The sequence below is a fragment of the Lontra canadensis genome, unplaced genomic scaffold, assembly GCF_010015895.1.
Source record: "Lontra canadensis isolate GAN:19392208 unplaced genomic scaffold, GSC_riverotter_1.0 scaffold51, whole genome shotgun sequence".
NCBI classification, from domain to species: Eukaryota; Metazoa; Chordata; class Mammalia; order Carnivora; family Mustelidae; genus Lontra; species Lontra canadensis.
In genome coordinates, this window is record NW_022631045.1 from 8,352,597 (window position 1) to 8,371,466 (window position 18,870).

General features: G+C 37.4%; 1 protein-coding gene across 2 annotated transcripts in view; it reads left to right on the top strand.

Annotated features, from left to right (window-relative positions):
- Nucleotides 1-18,870, top strand: part of COG3 (component of oligomeric golgi complex 3) — a 74,260-nt gene that overhangs the window by 36,410 nt on the left and 18,980 nt on the right. For both annotated transcript variants that reach the window (XM_032873998.1, XM_032874000.1), the window contains 4 exons: nt 6,616-6,721; nt 10,973-11,097; nt 14,324-14,413; nt 17,678-17,798. In XM_032873998.1, coding sequence (XP_032729889.1) covers nt 6,616-6,721; nt 10,973-11,097; nt 14,324-14,413; nt 17,678-17,798 — 442 coding nt within the window. The remainder of the gene's footprint in view (nt 1-6,615; nt 6,722-10,972; nt 11,098-14,323; nt 14,414-17,677; nt 17,799-18,870) is intronic.

Below are 18,870 nucleotides of genomic sequence, written 5' to 3' on the forward strand. Positions count from 1 at the left end.
CCTGGGCTAAAGGCAGACGCTTAACTGACTGAGCCATTCAGACGTCCCAACACTTGTTACCTCTTGTCTTTTAGTAGCCATTCTAATAGGCGTGAGATGGTATCTCATTATGTGCGTTTCCCTGATGATTATTGATGTTGAGCATTTTCATTACCTGTTGGCCATTTGTATATCCTCTTTGGAAAAAATGTTGATTCAGGTCCTTCGTCAATTTTAAATTGCATTGTTTGTTTTTTATGCTGTTGAGTTATATGATATGAGTTCTTTATACCCTTTGTATATGAATTCCTTATCATCAAGCTTTGTAGTTTGATGGTAGTCCTACTTTCTTATTTTGGTGAGGGCACTTTTCATTTTAACACAACCATGATATAGTTATCACATTTAAAAACATTATTATAGTTACTTAATATCACTGAATATTCAATTAAGTCTGGAATTTTTTCAGATTTACTAGTTGTTAGTGTTTTGTCCCACTTACTTTCTTTATGTGTATGTTTTATTGCTGAACCATTTGAAAGTAAATCATAGATATTGTGATACTTCATTTCTGAATACTTTAGTTCTTACTCCTAAGAATAAAACATTCTTCACATAATCACATGCCATTTTTTACATATATAAAAATTAATATTAATTCAGCATATTATTTATATGTAGGACATATTCAAATTTTTCCAGTTGTCCTTCAGCTATCTATAAAACAGGATCAGAAAGTTAAAAAGTGGGATCCAGTCAAGGTTACTGTTTCTCCCCACTTGTTTTTTTGTTTGTTTTTTGTTTTTATCACCTGGCTTTTTTGAAGAGACCAAACCAGTTTTATGAATATGCCACATTCTGGATTTGTCTGATTGTTTTTCTCACATTTAGATTCAGATTAAGCTTCTTTCTTTCTTTTTTCTTTTCTTTTCTTTCTCTCTTTTTTTCTTTCTTTCTTTCTTTCGGCAAGAATACTACACAGCTGATGTGTACTTACCTCATCACATCAAAGGCATGTAATGTCAGGATGTTCCACAATTGGTTAAGGTAGTAATTGCTAATTTTCTTCATTATAAAAGTATATTCCCTTCTTTGTATAGTGAGTACTGATGAAATGGTACTTTGGGATTATGTGAGTTGCCCAGCATCTTTTTACCCAGTGGTTATTACAACCATTAATGATCTGTGCCTGAACCAGTTATTATGTTGGGAGTAGCAAATTTCATACCTGCCATTTTCATATCTGCCTTTTCTTCTGCATTCATTAGTTGGCATTCTGCTGTAAAGAATTAATTTCTCCTTCTTCCTCCCTTTTGCCCATCTCTGACCTTAGTAGACTAGTGGAATTTTTAAAAAAGTCATTATAATCTATTGGCATTGCTCTTTTTGAAGCTCAGAATTGTCCCAGATTTGACTAGTGGAAGATGGCTTCTTTGTCCTTTAGATGGCTTCTTTGTCATTTTGACATGTCCCTGTAATCTTTGAGGACTTCTTTCTTTTTTCTTAAACAGTTTTATTGAGTTATAGTTTACAAACCCCACAATTCACCCATTTAGAGTTTATAATTTAGTGGTTTTTAATATATTCATGGATAGGTTCAGTCATCAGCACAGTTGGTTATAGACCATTTTCACCATCTCAGAAAGCAACCCTGGACCTTTAGCTGTCACTCTCTGACCCCAGTCTGAGGGGTCAGAGAACTTATAGAGAGTTCTGTGAACTCTATAAATGTGTCTATATATATGTCTATATAATGTATATGTATGTATATATATGTCTATAAAATATATATGTGTCTGTAAATTACCCAGTTTTAAACATTTCATATGAATAGAATTATATAACATGTGGTTTTTTGTGATGTCTTTCACGTAGCATGTTTTCACAGTTCATCCAAGTTATAGCATGTGTTAGACTTCTTTCCTTTTTATGCTGGGTAATATGCCATTGTATGGATATATCACATCTTGTTTATTTATTCTTCTGCTGATGGATACTTGGGTTGCTTACCCTGTTGGGTGTTATAAATAATAATGCTACAAACATTCACGTGTTTTTATTTCTCTTGTGTATATGCCTAGGATTGGAATTTTTGCACTGTATAATAACTCTATGTTTAATCATTTGAGGAACGGCCAGATTGTTTCCCAAAGTGGCTGTACCCGTTTACATTCTCACCAGCAGCATACGAGGGTTCTGATTTCTCCACCTACTTGCCAACTCTTGTTAATATTTGACTTTTTGACTTCAGGCATCTAGTGGGTATGGAGTGGTGTCTCATTGTGGTTTTAATGTGGATATTGTCCCTGCATCATTTGTTATCCCAGCATTCTGTCCAGTTGTCCCAGCATCATTTATTGAAAGGCTATTCTTTCCTGCTGGATGGTCTTGGCACCCTTGTTGAAGTCAGTTGCTAATAAATTTTTGGGTTTCCTCCCTCCCTCCCTTCCTTCCTTTCTTCTTTCCTCCCTTCCTTCCTTTCTTCTTTCCTTCCTTCCTTCCTGTTGATTTATTTGAGAGAGAGAGAACACGAGTGGGGGGAGAAGCCGAGGGAGAGAGAACATCCTTAAGCAGACTCCGTGCTGAGCACAGACCCTAACTCAGGGTTCAGTCCCAGGACCCTGAGATCATGACCTGAGTTGAAATCAAGAGTCACATGCTCAACTGACTGAGCCAGCCAGGCACCCCTGGGTTTGTTTCTGAACTCTCAGTTTTATTACATTGATCTTTATGTCTCTTTTTATGTCAATATCAGACTGATTTGATTGTTTTGTAATAAATTTTACAATCATGAAGTATGAATTCTAATTTCTTCTTCTTTTTTAAGATTGTTTTGTCTATTCTTGGTCCCTTGCAAGTCTATATGAATTTTAGAATCAGCTTGTCACTTTCTACAAAGAAGTCAGCTGGGATTTGTTAGGGATTATATCTGTTGATGAGTTTGGGGATCATTGCCATCTTAACAAATGTTAACCCTTCCAGTTCAAGAACATGGGATATTTTGAAATTCTTTAGATCTTTTTCGGTTTCTTTCAGTGATATATTGTAGTTTTCAGAGGATAAATTTTATACTTTTTTTTTTTTTTTAAAGATTTTATTTCTTTATTTGACAGAGAGAGATCACAAGTAGGCAGAGAGGGAGAGAGAGAGAGAGAGAGAGAGAGAGAGAGAGAAGCAGGCCCCCTGCTGAGCAGAGAGCCCGATGCGGGACTCGATCCCAGGACTCCGGGATCATGACCTGAGCTGAAGGCAGAGGCTTAACACACTGAGCCACCCAGGCGCCCTAAATTTTATACTTTTTAAAGTTCTTCCTAAGTATTTTATTCTTTTTGAAGCTAATGTAAATGGAACTATTTTCTTAATTCTGTTTTTTGATTGTTCATTGCAAGTGTATAGAAATATTTTTGATTTTTATATATTGATCTTCTATCCTGTTACCTTGTTGGGCTAGCTTATTCTAATAGATTTTAGTGGATTCCTTAGGATTTTCTATATGTGTAACTGTGTATGTATGCATGTATATAAGATCATGTTGTCTGCAAATAGAGATAGTTTTACTTTTTGATTTCCAATCTTTATGCCTTTTATGTATCTCTCTTGCCTAATTGCTTAGCTAGAAACTCTAAGACAATGTTGAATAGAAATGATGAGACCATATATCCTGTTTTATTCTGATATTAAGGGGAAAGCTTCTAGCCTTTCCTATTTAGTATGATGTTAACTGTGAGTTATTCATACAATGCCCTTTATCAGGTTGAAGAGGTTCCCATCTATTCCTGGTTTGTTGAGTGCTTTTATCATTAAACAATGTTGGTTTTTATTAGATGCTTTGTTTGCATCTATTGGGATGATCTAGTAAAATTTTGATTCTAGTGAATTTGAAAATATCCCCTGAAATAATTTTGCTAAGTCATTACATGTTTCTAATGTATTTTCAAAAATGTAGTCTAATTTTTTCAAGGTTGGCAAATTAGGCTTCCAGCAGGAATGCTGACTTAAATTTATTTGTCTATGAAAAATAGGTTTAAAGTCCATTTCTTCATAAGTGTATCCTATATTCATCAACATACCTTTTGATACCAAGTGGGAATCGCTTTTGTTAAGTTATAAATGTGGCTCAGATATTACCCAGTTTCTGTGTAGACTGCTTCTCCTGGATGTCACACATCCTGATTTTCTTTTCTTTCTTTTTTTTAAATAGATTTAATTTTTTGGAACAGTTTTAGATTTATAGAAAAATTGAGAAGGTCTTACAGAGAGTTCCTATGTACGCCACATCCAGTTTTCTCTGTTATTTAACATCTTATATTATTGTGGTGCAATTGTGGTGGTGAATGAGTCTCTAATGATGCATTGGTATTAACTAGAGGCCATAGTTTATTCACATTTCCTTAGTTTTTATATAATGTCTTTTCCTGTTCCAGGATCCCGTTATCCATTTGAAGTTACTACCTTGCATTTTTTTTTTTTTCTTCCATATCTTCTTAGGCTCTTCTTGGCTCTGAGAGTTTCTCAGACTTTCCTTGTTTTTGCTGATTTTAATTTAACATTTTTGAGGAGAATTTGTTAAGTATTTTATAGGGTGCCTCCCTATTGGGATTTGTTTGATGCTTTTCACATGGTTAGACTGGTATTACGTGTTTTTTGGAAGGAAACCCAAAAGTACCATATTTATCACATCATACCCAGGGTAGATACATCAATATGACTTACACTGACATAGATCACTTAGTTGAGGTGGCATTGTTAGGTTTCTTCATTGAAAAGTTGCTCTTTTCCCCCAAGCTATGCTACTTGCTTGAGACAAAGTATTTACATACATTATTTGGAATTTTTCTGCAAGGCAGATCTTTTTCCTTCTATATATGTAAGTATGTATGTATGTATGTATTCACTTATTGATATCAGTATGAACTCATGGATATTTATTTCATATTTATGGCTATTGCCCACTGTCTTATGAGCACTTCCTTATCTCTTGGTTCTGTAAGACATTTTAGGCTCATTTTGTCTATTTCCTGTCTTAGCCCTAGAATCAGCCATTTCTCCAAGGAGTCCTGGCTTCTTTTATTGGAGAATGGTATTAGAAAACAAGGTCTAGGTGCTAGGTGTGCTCATAGCTATGGAGTGTTCTTGATTTTGGTCCTCTCAGCTAACAGCAAAGAAGTATGTGTATGTATAACCTATTCCTGTTGCTACACCTCCTCACCAGCATTTTAACTTAACCTAACTTATTTTAGTTCCTGGACTGATAAACATGTTGTAATAGGTGTGTTTGTTTTAAAGCTAACAGGTTTGAAATACACCAGGCTGTGTAATTTACTGCCCTTATCTAAGAATGTTTTTCTCAACTTTCATCCTTCTCCTGTCTTCTATTTAAATTTATATTTTGGGTAGTTATATTAATTATTTGTATAGTACTTTAAAAAAATAATATGTAAAATCAACCTTGCTGGAATCAGGTATATGTAGGGCATATAGTTTGGGGGCTGTTTGTTTATTGCCCTGCTTTCATTATTCTGCAGGCTCATAGTAGGAATGTTGCTAATAATTCCAGGAAACAGATAGATAATCCATTTGCAGGAGTTACCTTGGATTTGAAGGCCACAAAGTGGGTATGATGAAGACAAGATCTATTTCTCAGTCCAGTCTAGGGAATTGTGTTCTCCTTCTTTCTTCCTTTTATTTCCTTAATTTCTTTATGAATATTGGTTTTATATTAGGTAGAATGCCTGTTTTAATAGTTCTGATAAGATGTTAGGTGATGAAGTTTACTGAATTCGCTCTCCCAGTATAATTTAGTGATATATTTAGTATGTTTATTTAGTCATCACATAGCCAGTGTCCTCGTGCCTTCTTGTGTGGACCTTTTGGTTTAAGGATACCACTTTCAGTAAATATGCTGGCTTTGCTTTTCTTTTGGTGAGGGGCACAGGGGCATCAGGTGATCCTGCTATGATGTCTGTGTGCCATTTAGGGGTTGGCTATACTTTCTGGTTTCTGCATGCAGAGTTAGGACTGGCCCAAGTGATATGGAGACTGACTGTCTCCCAAACGGTTCTCTGGGCCATTACTTTTGGCAGTAATTACATGTTTGTTAGTCCTTCATTTTTATTTCTACCTTTATAAAACTATAAATGTAAATTAGTGAGATCTTCATCACTAACTTAGTAGTTAGTGACTTGTGTATATTTGATGTTATTCTTTAGGCAGTGAAGAAGGCTTTCAAAAATAGCTTACCGTAGCTATTCTCACATAAAGAGAAAAGCAGTTGTTTAGATTGGCCGGTTACTTGATAAAAGCATTTCTGATATTCCGAATGTATCCTGTCCAATCTTAAATTTTGTTTCTAAACAGAAGTTGAAAATTAGCTTCCTAGAGGAGCCTTGTGTATTATATGAACCTTCAGCAGATACCTGGTAATGGTTCTGAAATTAGTGGTTCACGAAAGACTATGGATGTGTTTATGGGAGTAGGGACGCTCCATACTAATTTAACTTTTTCATTTCCATGGGTTGTTTTGGACCATTTATTTATTAACTAGTTTTTTTTTTAACTTTATAGAAAGAGTATGTTCATATTACAAACACAGCTGAAAACTACACTTTAATCTTTCTTCTGATTTCTTTATAATAGCAAATTGCACAGAGTTTAAAAGATGAACAGAAGAAGGTACCTTCAGAAGCTTCGTTTTCAGATGTTCGGTTAGAGGAAACGGAGTCTAACAATCTAAGAAAATCCGGTATGTTATGATGCTTAACTCCAAATTTATTCATTCGTTTAAACTTCTGTTGAGGACTTGTCATGTTCTGAGCATGAGAAACAACTTGTGCATTTGAAGAGCCCAGACTTGGGTGGGGGTAGATTGATAAGCCACAGATGTAACTGTGTGGCCATGTCCTAAAGGTATGGACAGTGCACTCTTGGACCATGGTAGAAAGGCATCAGAATTATGAAGGGAGGTGAGCTTTGAGTGCAGGAAGGTGGGTTCAGTGAGAGACGTGGTGTCTGAATCTATACTGTTTATAAAGGTGGGAATGAATGAGTCAAGTGAAGTAAGGTTGTTTAAGATAGAATTGCATGGAGGAGGCCAGGCAGGAATGTTAGACCATGCTTTGGGGAAGTCAAGTGGTTTGGTATGTTTGGGCATAGGTTATTTGGAGGGAGGAAGAGATAAAGCCGGCCAGATAGGCGATAGTCTCAGAGACTTTGAACTTCTTGCTAATACAGTGTATTGGAATAATTGTATTACCAGATTTGCATTTTGTAAATATATGGAGTGCCAGCGACCAGGGTAAGATAACGATAAAAATGTTTGGGCTGGGGTGCCTGGGTGGCTCAGTGGGTTGAGCCCCTGCCTTCGGCTCAGGTCATGATCTCAGGGTCCTGGGATCGAGTCCCGCATCGGGCTCTCTGCTCAGCGGGGAGCCTGCTTCTCTCTCTCTCTCTGCCTGCCTCTCTGCCTACTTGTGATCTCTGTCTGTCAAATAAATAAATAAAATCTTAAAAAAAAAATGTTTGGGCTGGCTTGGACTAGGGTACGTGTTATGCAAGGAGTGAAATTGTCCAAGAAGCATCCTGGATATTTATGAGTTATGTAGACAAAAAGCTAGATGGGAAACAGGGTATCCCCTTTCCTCTCCTCCTAGCTGTAAGGGAGACACTGAAGCTCAGGTTTTTGGGGAGCTGGGATTGGCTGGGAGTTGGGGTAGTGAGAATGGGAGGCTTTAAATAGCCCCAGTTGTCCCTAAGTCCCCATGCTTAGGGCATCTCCAGGAATTGTGTGTTACTGTATGAACAGTTGATACCTCAAACCCACACTGCCAAGCAAACTGGGTATTCCTTATCTGGCAAAGCCAATTTTATCACATTTGCTTCATAGGAAGATAGAGCCATAGGGGGTTAAAGTTTCCTCCTTTGAAATAGAACCTGTGCCATGTCTTTGTATACCTTTTGTTTCTAGTATATACCTTGGTCCTAATAAATCTCTTCAAGAGTTAGTGGAAAGACTAGAGTACTTTTCTGTCTTACTGACCCTGGTCTTACATTTTCCCTTTGCCCAGTAAAGTCTATTCTTTCACCCTTGCTTGACCTTAAAATAAATAAGGTATTGTTGGCAGAACTGTAGAGCCTAGTTAGGAGATGGTTTTGTTTTCCATTTGAAAGCTAAAGGTTTGAGCCAGGGTACTGACAGGGTATGGAGAAAACTGAATAGATGAGGCATCTGGTGCAAAGCTTGAATCAATAGAATTTGATGACACACTAGATGTGGGGCTGAGAAAGACTTAACAGCGTCCACATGGAACAACTGAGAAGATCGATGTATATTGATCTAGAGCTGTGCTGTTCAGTATGGTAGCCACCTGCCATCGAACAGGTGAAGTGCGGCTATCCGAATATGCTGTTAGCATCTAAAATACAAGTCAGATTTCAAAGACTTAATATGAAATAAAGAATGAAAAAACCTTATTAGTAATTTCTGTCTTGATTACATGTTAAAATGGTGGTATTTTAGATATATTAGGTTAAGTACATTAAAATTCATTCCACTTGTTTCTTCTTACCTTTTTTAATGGGGCATTTTAATGTGTTACACTTATGGCTCACATTGTATTTCTGTTGGACAGTACTGTTCTAGAGCTATAAAGTGGACTGATTTAGAGATAAAGATTGTAGAGTAATTGACGCTTTGGGCTTGTGTAGGGTCACCCTAGGACAGAGAGTACAGTGACAATAGCAGAAATGTGGGGAGAGAACCTCAGCAGATGCTGACATGAAAGAACAATGGAGGTAGAGGAGAGTCAACCTCATATAAAGTAGACATTTTGGTTTAAAGTGAGGCCTTATAGAAGAGCTTTTAAAATTACACAAATATCACATGCTTTTGAAAAGCAAAAAAAATAAGCTTACAGAATTATAGAGTGAAAGCACTAACCCACAGTGTTCTCTTCTTTCTTTTTCCCCATAAATCTGTACCATAAACTCTAAGCCTCCTTCTAAGCAGAGGCCGTTCTGGCTTTTTTTTTTTTTTTTTTTTTTTAAAAATTTTTTTTTTTTTGTTTGCTTTTTTTTTTTTTTTTTAAGTATTGGCTATTTCTTTTTTTTTTTTTTTTTAAGATTTTATTTATTCATTAGAGAGAGAGAGAGATTGCAAGTAGGCAGAGAGGCAGGCAGAGAGGTCGGGGGAAGCAGGCTCCCGCTGAGCAGAGAGCCTGATGCAGGGCTAGATCCCAGGACCCTGAGATCATGACCTGAGCCGAAGGCAGAGGCTTAGCCCACTGATCCACCCAGGTGCCCCTATGGAAAAAAGTTTCAAATACAAAGAAAAGTAGAAAGAATGATATGATGAACAGTGAACACCACTACCCACCATATGGATTTAAGACTTAACATTTTATCACATTATATATACATATATTCTTTGGCTAATCATTTTATTTTTATTTTTTTAAATTTATTTATTTATTAAGTAATCTCTACACCCAATGTGCGGCTCGAACTCACAACCCCAAGATTAAGAGCCACATGCTCCTCTGGTTGAGCCAGCCAGGCGCCTCAATCTTCTGCTAATCATTTTAAAATAAATTATTGACATCATTGCCAGTTTACTCTTGAGTATTTCATCATCTCTCCAAAATATAAGGACATCTCCTATATAACCCTAAAACCTATTGCACTAGGGGCGCCTGGGTGGCTCAGTGGGTTAAAGCCTCTGCCTTCGGCTCAGGTCATGATCTCAGGGTCCTGGGATCGAGCCCCGCATCGGGCTGTCTGCTCAGCGGGGAACCTGCTTCTTCCTCCCTCTCTGCCTGCTTCTCTGCCTACTTGTGATCTCTGTCTTTCAAATAAATAAATAAATAAATAATATTAAGAAAACTATTAAAACATTTAATAGAGTTTCCTAATGTCCTCTAATACCCAGTTCATATTTCACTATCCCCTCTTGTTCCAAAGTATTATCTTAGCTGTGATGTTGTGGCTCATTTGAACTCTTGTCCATTGAGCTGAAATGATCGTGCTTCCCTCACAGAGATGTCTTTGCTCAACCAAGCTCCTCACTTGCTCCTCCTCACCCTCACCAGAGTGTCTGCCCTGTCTCGGAGATTCCAATTGTCTTCACTTGGGAATTGGATAGACTGAGTAGGCCTATAAGTAATACAGCTAAGAGCATGGAAGGCAGGCAGTCAAGTAAACCAGCTTTGATTAATTTTCCTGTTTAGCATAGCTTTATTTTCTTGTCATTTCCTTACCTCCATTGGCTTCCACTAGCTTCCACACGACTACTTACAGATCTACCTCCTTATTGTATAAGGCGTATATACTATTTATTCATTCCATAAAGATTGTTTTGTTTTAAAGATTTTATCTATTTATTTATTTATGATTTTATTTATTTGAGAGGGAGTGAACGAGCAGTGGGGAGGGGCAGAGGGAGAGAGCAGGAGAAGCAGACTCCCCTCTGAGCAGGAAGCTTGATATGGGCTCCATCCCAAGACCTGGAGATCATGACCTGAGCTGAAGGCATATCCTTAACCAACTGAGTGACCCTGGCACCCCAGATTTTATTTATCTGAGAGAGAGAGAGAGAGAGAGAGAGACCATGAAGAGGGAGGCAGAGGGAGAGGCGGGAGCAGACTCCCTGCTGAGCAGGGAGCATGATGCAGGGCTTGATCCCAGGACCCTGGGACCACTGTCTGAGCCACCTAGGTAGACATTATTGATCACAGTTTTGGAATAGCTTTTGAATTAAGCATATATATATGAGGGTGGGATGTATGTATGTATTTATGTGTAGTCTCACTAATTGTGTTGAATATCAGCTGTCACAATTCCTGTGGGTTCCTGTGGCATTATTGATTAAAGGTGAAAATACTTGGGAAAAAAATGGATGCCTCTAGCTACTGATAACTAAAAGAACAGTTTATGTTTACCGTGCAAATAAGACAAACCTCCAGGTATGTGAAGTGTGTCTTTTTTCCATTTGGGTTTTTAGATTCAACAGAATCCCTCAATCCTAGACCACAGACCACAATTTCTCCAGCAGATCTTCATGGAATGTGGTATCCTACAGTTCGAAGAACTCTTGTGTGTCTCTCCAAATTGTACAGATGTATAGATGTATGTATATCAATTCTTCTATCTTTACTGTAAATTGCTTGCTCTTTCATGTGAAATTTTTAAAATTTAAATTTTATTTTAAGATCTTGGTGTAGTATTTTGTTTGGTATTTAATTAGAATCCTATGATTTTTAGATACAGAGGTAAGTTTAAGATCAGTCTAATTTAGGGATTTTTTTTTTTTAAAGATTTTATTTATTTATTTATTAGAGAGAGTGAAAGCATGAGCAGAGGGGAGGGGCAGAGGGAGAAGGAGATGCTGATTCTCTGCTGAGCAGGGAGCCCAATATGGGACTCTTGATCTCAGGACCCTGGGATCATGACCCAAGCCAAAGGCAGCTGCTTAATTGACTGAGCCACTCAAATGCCCTTAATGTAGGGATTCTTAACCTGTGCGTTCTGTAGAACCTTAGAATTCACTAGTGGCCTTTGGGGAGTCTATGGATACCTTGAAATTTTGAGTAAAATTGTGTTTGTATGTTTATATTTGTGTCTTTCTGAGAAGGATTAGAGCTTTTATTTCATTTACTATGACCACATAAAAGTTTAAATACTACTGGTTAATTCATCTGTTTTAGTTTATAGGTAAGGAAAAAGACATGCAGAAAAGTTAAGTGATAATGTCCAGTGTCACATGGCTATAGTACACATTTAGTATAAATTTGTTATTAAATGCATTTACTTTAGTTTCTTTTTTTTAACTTTAGTTTAGTTTTTTTTTTTTTTAAAAGGTTATTTATTTTAGAGAGAGGGTGCATGTATGGGATTGACGGGAGGGCCAGAGGGAGTGGGAGAGGAAGAGAATCTTAAGTAGACTCCCTGCTACGCCCAACATGGGGCTTGATGTTACAACCCTGAGATCATGACCTAAGGCAAACCTTAGGACATTTAAGTGACTGAACCACCTGGGCACCCCATTAATTTAGTTTTGTACTCCATTTTAATCAATATATTTTTTTAAAGATTTATTTATTTGAGAGCAAAATTGCAGGGTGGGGAGGCAGGGAGAAGGCCAGAGGGAGAGAGAGAATCTCAAGCAGACTCCGCACTGAGCACAGAGCTCATCATGGGGCTCTTTCCATCTCACAACCCTGAAATCATGACCTGAGCTGAAATTAAGAGTCGAATACTTAACTGACTGAGCCATCCAGGTGCCCCTAAGTCACTAAGAAACCATGGACTAATTTTAGTTATTGTTGAAATTGTAGTACCTTTTGTTTTGAAGCATGACTCTAAACATAATGTATTGATTTTAGGTCAGAGCTATTGTAAGCATTCAAGAATGTTTAATGATATGATTATCAATCTTGAAAGATTAGAGTTGTCTATACTTACTATTAGGAGTTTGCTGCTGAAATAGTTTATAAGATTAAATTTTTTAAAAAATTTATTTAAGTAATCTCTATACCCAACATGGGACTTGAACTTACAACCCCAAGATCAAGAGTGCTCCTCCAACAGAGCCAGCCAGGCGCCCCTGAAATTCAGTGAATTTAACTTAAAATTTGATTGTTACAACTTAAATAGCATATAAAATGTGACAAAATAATAACAGCAATGTAATTGTCCTGAAGCTGTTGTTTAAGAATAGAGACCAAAGGGGGTATGTGTATGTTCCCCAGCCCCCCACCGCCCCCTCACTCCCCCCCCACCACAGAGATGTTCTGTATCTCAGAGGCCTAGGGGCTGAACAAGGTGGCACAGTTTCATTGGTTCAGTAGAGTGCACAGTACTTAGTGTATCTATCTTAAGCTACATAGTTATCGGAGTTTGTACTTGGAGAGATTTTGAAATTTAACCGAAAATACCTTTTGGCCTGTTCTGGGACTTTTAGGATGCAGCCAGATCACCTCTACAGTTAGAGGTCTCAGCCTTTTTGCCCAGCTAATGAGCTGTCTTCTAGAGGGAAGTTTGGACTTTGGAATCTCCTCTTCCCCAGGTTCCCCAGCAGGTGTACTGAATGACGGTATGAGGCTAGGATTAGGAAGCTCCCTAGAGTAGAGCCGGGATCCCAGGGGGACACATGGGGGCATATTCCACATAGAACCCATTGTCATCACAGACCCTAGTGAAGCCTTTTCAGTGCTTAAGAGGGATTTGAGCCAAACAGTAGGGTAGACCTGAGGATGCAACTCTGCCTGTTTTTATTTTATCTCCTGGGACTGCCTGTTCTTTTTTTTAAACCTAGCTATGTCTGAATCTTATTCCTCTCTCTTTTAACCATCTAAGGTGAGGAAAGCCAAGTCTAGTGAAAAACGCATTAAAACTGAGCTGGGGAAGAGTGGGTCTTAGTCGAGGCTGCTGATCTTTAGTCTTCCTCAGGCAGGAGCAGTGACCTAGCAAGAGGCATCCCTAATCTTTTCTTACTACAGAAGCTGCATAGGAGACAACTGAGAGGGAAGCAGTACAAAAGGAGAACAGCATCAAGTAGAGATCAGGACCCAGGATTGTGGCCTCATAATAAATATTTTGCTCATATTCCTCCATGTTAATTCCATCTCCAGTGGAATGGAGGCAGGGAGGGAAGCAAGGGACCGGCAGGCGACCCTGCCCAGACTGACACGCCATACTTCTGACAAGATATAGAAATGACAGAATTAAGAATCATACTTCACATGCTGTTTATAACCCAATTATTTTGTTTTTACCTAATTATATTTTACAAAAATTTTACCACCTCCTTCGGCATTCCTATGTTTCATGCACAGTATCCTGTAATTTGGATTTACTAGTATTTTATTGCTTGACTCCCCCATCACTGAACATTTATTTGCTTTTTTTTTTTGCTGTTTTAAATAATGTAGTAAGATCCATGTGCATGAATTTTATATTATAATACTGATTATTTGGGATACATTTTTAGAAGTGGGTTTACTGAGGCTTTGTCTTAAAGTTGGTGAGGTCAGAACCACATCTGCCTTGTCCAACCACCACTGGGCATCCAGCATTTAGCACAGAGCCTAGCCTGAAATAGGTGCTAAGGAAATATTGTTGAAAGGTCACAGGAGAGTTTTGAGAGATGCAAATTACAGAACTATCTGTTGGTCTAGACAGGTTGCATGGGAATAGGAAACTCTAGGAGGAATGTTTGCCAGTAATATAAGTCCATCCAGTGGATGAGGGCAAGCAAGCATTCATTGTTGAATTGCTTGTACTCCGTTTATATAATTTCTCTGTTCCTGTGTTGTGAAGCACTTCAGTTAATGTTTTTCTTTTATTTCACCAGAGGGCAGTGTTCCAAGGATTATCACAGGAAGCCTTGTCTGCCTGTATTCAGTCGTTACTTGGAGCATCAGAGTCTATCAGCAAAAACAAGGTTTGATGAAGTGTTAGGTGAAATCTTGTTACCTATAATAATATTGTGGAATATAGCATTTATTTGTAGACACAGAAATTTAAAGCCATTTTGACGGTAGGATTTGTTTAATATGATTTAATTGAGGCCCTTTAAGAGAAGCTAAAACTGTTGACCCTTGAACAAGACAGGGGCTCAGATCCTTTCCCCCATAGTTTGAAATCCTTGTAGAACTTTTGATTCCTCGAATACTGAACTACTAATAGCCTGCTGTTGACTGAAAGCCTTACTGATAACATAAACAGTCAGTTAACACCTATTTTGTCTGTTATGTGTATTACGTACTATATTCTTACAATAAAGTAAGCTAGAGAAAGAAAATGTTATTAAGAAAATCACAGGGAAGAGAAAATACATTTATAGTACGATGCTATAAAAATTACCATACAAGTGGACCAGTGTAGTTCAAACCATGTTGTTGAAGGCTCAGTTGTATTTTATTATAGTGCTAAATAACGACCACACTGTATGAAGGAGTGCCAGCTTTGCTGAAAAGTACTGAAAATGCCACTTTGGTTCTAAATCCTATAGAGTAGAGGTCTCTTACTATAGCCTTAGCAGCTGGGAAGGTAGTAGACTCCTGTTTCCCTGAAAGACCAAAACAGTGTTTATAAGGGAACATAGCAATTTATAATCATCCCTTCAGTGATGGTTTTAAATAGTTGCATGGCCTCACTTGGAGGAAATCAGCCAAGTCAATTTAGAAGACAGGGAACTGTGGCCCATGGGTTGCATGACTAGAAGTAGTTGCCATGACTTCGTGACTTACAGTTTTTTAATCAAGAAGCGATCTGGGGCTGAACGCTGCTCCCGGGGGCCCTGAGAATTTTTTAATAGCATCATCAAAAATGTTGCTTCATTTAACTGTCCATTAATATGCCTGTCGCCTAAAGGGTCTAAGCTATCGGGGCTGTTTCCAGGGAAATTTTTTTTTGCTTGTTTGGCGTATTCAAACTTGTGAACCTTTCTGGACTTCCAGATTTATAAACTTGATTTCTTACTTCAAGGCTTTAGATAAATTAGGGTAAGACAAAAGAAAGCAAAAAAAAAAAAAAAATGACAAAAAAAACTTCCCTCAAAAGAATTTGGGATTCGTCGCTAGGAGAGCTGTACCCCTAATTGTGACTGCTGCATTCTCCCAGTCATGGAATGGAAGGTTGCAATGACATTTTTAGATGTTGGAAAGAAGATGGAAAGTTAGTTGTAGACAGGCAGATTTAATTTTTAAAAAGTATTTCTAAGCCTGAGCTCTCACATTTCTTACAATACATGAAATCAGGAAACATGTCTAATGTTAGGCAAATGGTTAAGTAAATTATGGCATACTTCATAAAGTAGACTATTACACAGGCATTGATTTTTTTAATGAAGCAGTAACATTTAACTTAAACATGTTAAGGCAAAAAAAAAAAAAAAAGGATACAAACCAGATATACATTATGACTTTATGTAATGAAAACACTCAATAAAACATTAACATTGAAAGCTTTTGGGTGAATTTGGATGATTTTCCCTTCTTTTCACTACACTCTTCTTTATTTTCCAGTTTTCTAGAATGAGCATGTAGTTCTTAGATGATAAGGAGGAAAAAAAAGACCTAATTTAAAAATAAGTTTATATGCTTATGTCTTCATGCACCACCTCCTTTTTTTAAAGGAAGGAGTGAAGGGCTTTTTGATTATTTCATCCTTACCCTATGAGGCTGTCCTATTTTATGTAACTCTGCTTCCTGCATATTAGAAGGGGTTTAAGTTTGTATGGGGAAGCCCTCGATTTGGCAAACATTAGCTCATTTATTTTTGTTGCTGAGTTTGTGTACTTTTGCCTTTCAAGAAAAAAGTGATTAATGAAAATGACCACTTAATGTCTTAGCTTCTTAAGGCAGGAAGTTGTTGCCATACTTAATTGAACACCTAATATGTTTGCTGGATTATAGCAGCTTTAGTAAAGTGAATCTATATTATACTGTTTTTTCCCCTTGGAGTTGTTAGTTTTTTTTTTTTTTTAAGATTTTATTTATTTATTTGACAGACAGAGATCACAAGTAGGCAGAGAGAGAGAGGAAGGGAAGCAGGCTCCCTGATGAGCAGAGAGCCCGACGCGGGGCTCGATCCTAGGACCCTGCAATCATGACCTGAGCCGAAGGCAGAGGCTTTAACCCACTGAGCCACCCAGGCGCCCCTGGAGTTGTTAGTTTTTTAAAAAATAGAGCAAGTATTTAAAATGTGTAGTGCTTCCTACTTATTTAATGTTCTATGTTCCAGAGTGCAAAGTGAGTTTCCATCAAATAAATCATACTTGCATATTGATTATTTATTTATTTAGAAGGAGGGAGGAGAGAGAGAGACACTAGAAAGGAGTTTGTTTAATAACCCCTTTAAAATTATTGCTGTGTACTGAAGGACAGTTTTACTCTTTTCCTAATATAGTATGATGTTACTAGAAATATTTTCAAAGTAAGATTCTGTCTTGATTCAGCAGCAAGAATGAGCAGATGCAACCTTGCTCTTGTTAATATACAGACTTTTTTGGAAGTGAAAGTTACAGTTATTCACTGTTTTAGGATTGGGTCAGAGCTTTGAGAACTAAACTTAAATCATAAGACTCTTGTAGATGGGTCCTGCCCGGGCAGATGCAAGTGTAGTGACTCAGGGTATAGACAGTCAGTGCTCTGTTGGTGGCAGGATGATCCAAAATGGTAACCCCAAATCATTTTTGGATTTGGAAGCTCCTTTTGTGTAAATATGAATATTTCTGATATTCTGGATATTGAAACCACTTTGGCCAAATAGAGCCATGGTACTTGAAGAGAAACTGAAAAAGGAGAGGTCAGAGTTGTGTTTATGCTTTGACCTTTTTTTTTATTTCCTGCTCTGTGCCAAGATTAGGTCACTTTATCTCTTCTGTTTCTAAATCAAGTTAAAAGAGATTTGATTTCTTTTTCTAAATGTGTTACTTTATAACCTTTTATCTGATTTACTTTCTTGGACTGACAAAGTGTGAGTGGGTGACAATGTTAGTAAGAGTTTGCAGCAAGATTTTTCCAGATAATTCTAACATGGGTAACGTGGGGAGAGTTCATTGCACCACAAGAGGAGTATTGGTACATACAGTTAGGTTAAGGGCCATACACCTCAGTAGATTAATGTTGATTAATAACACTGTATGTTTTACATGTTTTTATTTAATCTTTGATAATACCCATTTTTCTGTCTTATAATTTAGACTCAGATTGATGGACAACTTTTCTTAATTAAGCATCTTTTGATTCTTCGTGAACAAATTGCTCCATTTCATACTGAATTCACCATTAAGGAAATTTCCCTGGACCTCAAGAAAACTAGAGGTACTTCATTGTCCTGGCTGACACAGTTGGGTGTGTTTGACCTGTCCAAATGTGTCAGCAAAGGTTATAGGTTTATTTTATGTTCATCTGCAATTTTTTTTGCATGCTGTGCTTGCTAAGCATGTTACTTGTTCATACTGAGCTGAGTTTTCAGCGTCCTAATTACATCTAACTTCCTGTATTTTCTTTATGAAGGGAACTGTTTCTGAGCATTTCAATTTGTAATATAGCATTACTTCTCTTAGACTCTGCCACATATTACCATAACCAGTTAAAAAATGAAAAATCAGTGTAACAGCTACTTACAGTGTCAGCCAATTGGGGTGATTTTAAACATTGAGTAGAGTTTGTCAGTTCATGAAAATTCAGGAAGCCAGCTGGGTAAAATGGTAAAATGGGAGTACTTAGATATCTAAGAGTGAAAGATTTGGGTTCTGTTCCTGGCCCATCATTTCCTGGCTCTTGTGTGATCTTGGGTGGGTGTTTTAGTTTTCCTATCCCAGGTGAAATGAGCAGAATCAACTTGTCACGATAACTTCTCAATAACCAGGTTATTGAGATCATTAAGCATGAAAATGTACGTTGAAGAGCTTTGTGAGTGTTAGGTGCTCAACTAAGCCTAATTGGTATTATTAAATCAGCTGGTTGTTAAGTAATCATGTGGCTAGGATCTTTGAGTTGTTAATAGACACTGAATCATATCCGTCCTAATGATTTGCCTCTGACTGAATTAATAGATGATTTCTAAAATATCAGAATAGTTATTTTCTAAGATGTTGATTGTGAGCAGTTAAGGATACACTATGAATATACCTAGTTTCCCTTACTTACTTACAAATTTATCTAAACTTTATCTTTTCTTAACCATTTCTGAGAGAATTAAGCTCTAATGCCTTAAGCCATTGTTTATATAATGGAACTTCTCTCTGAGGTATTGGGGGAATTGAGAAAATAGTCACTCAAATTATTTCCTGTACTCTGGTTCAGAGGAACTCCAAATACGGTATTTCCAAGGGTAGCTGGTTATTAGTTCCCTAGTGACTGGGCTTGACTTAACTCACCTGAGAGGCAT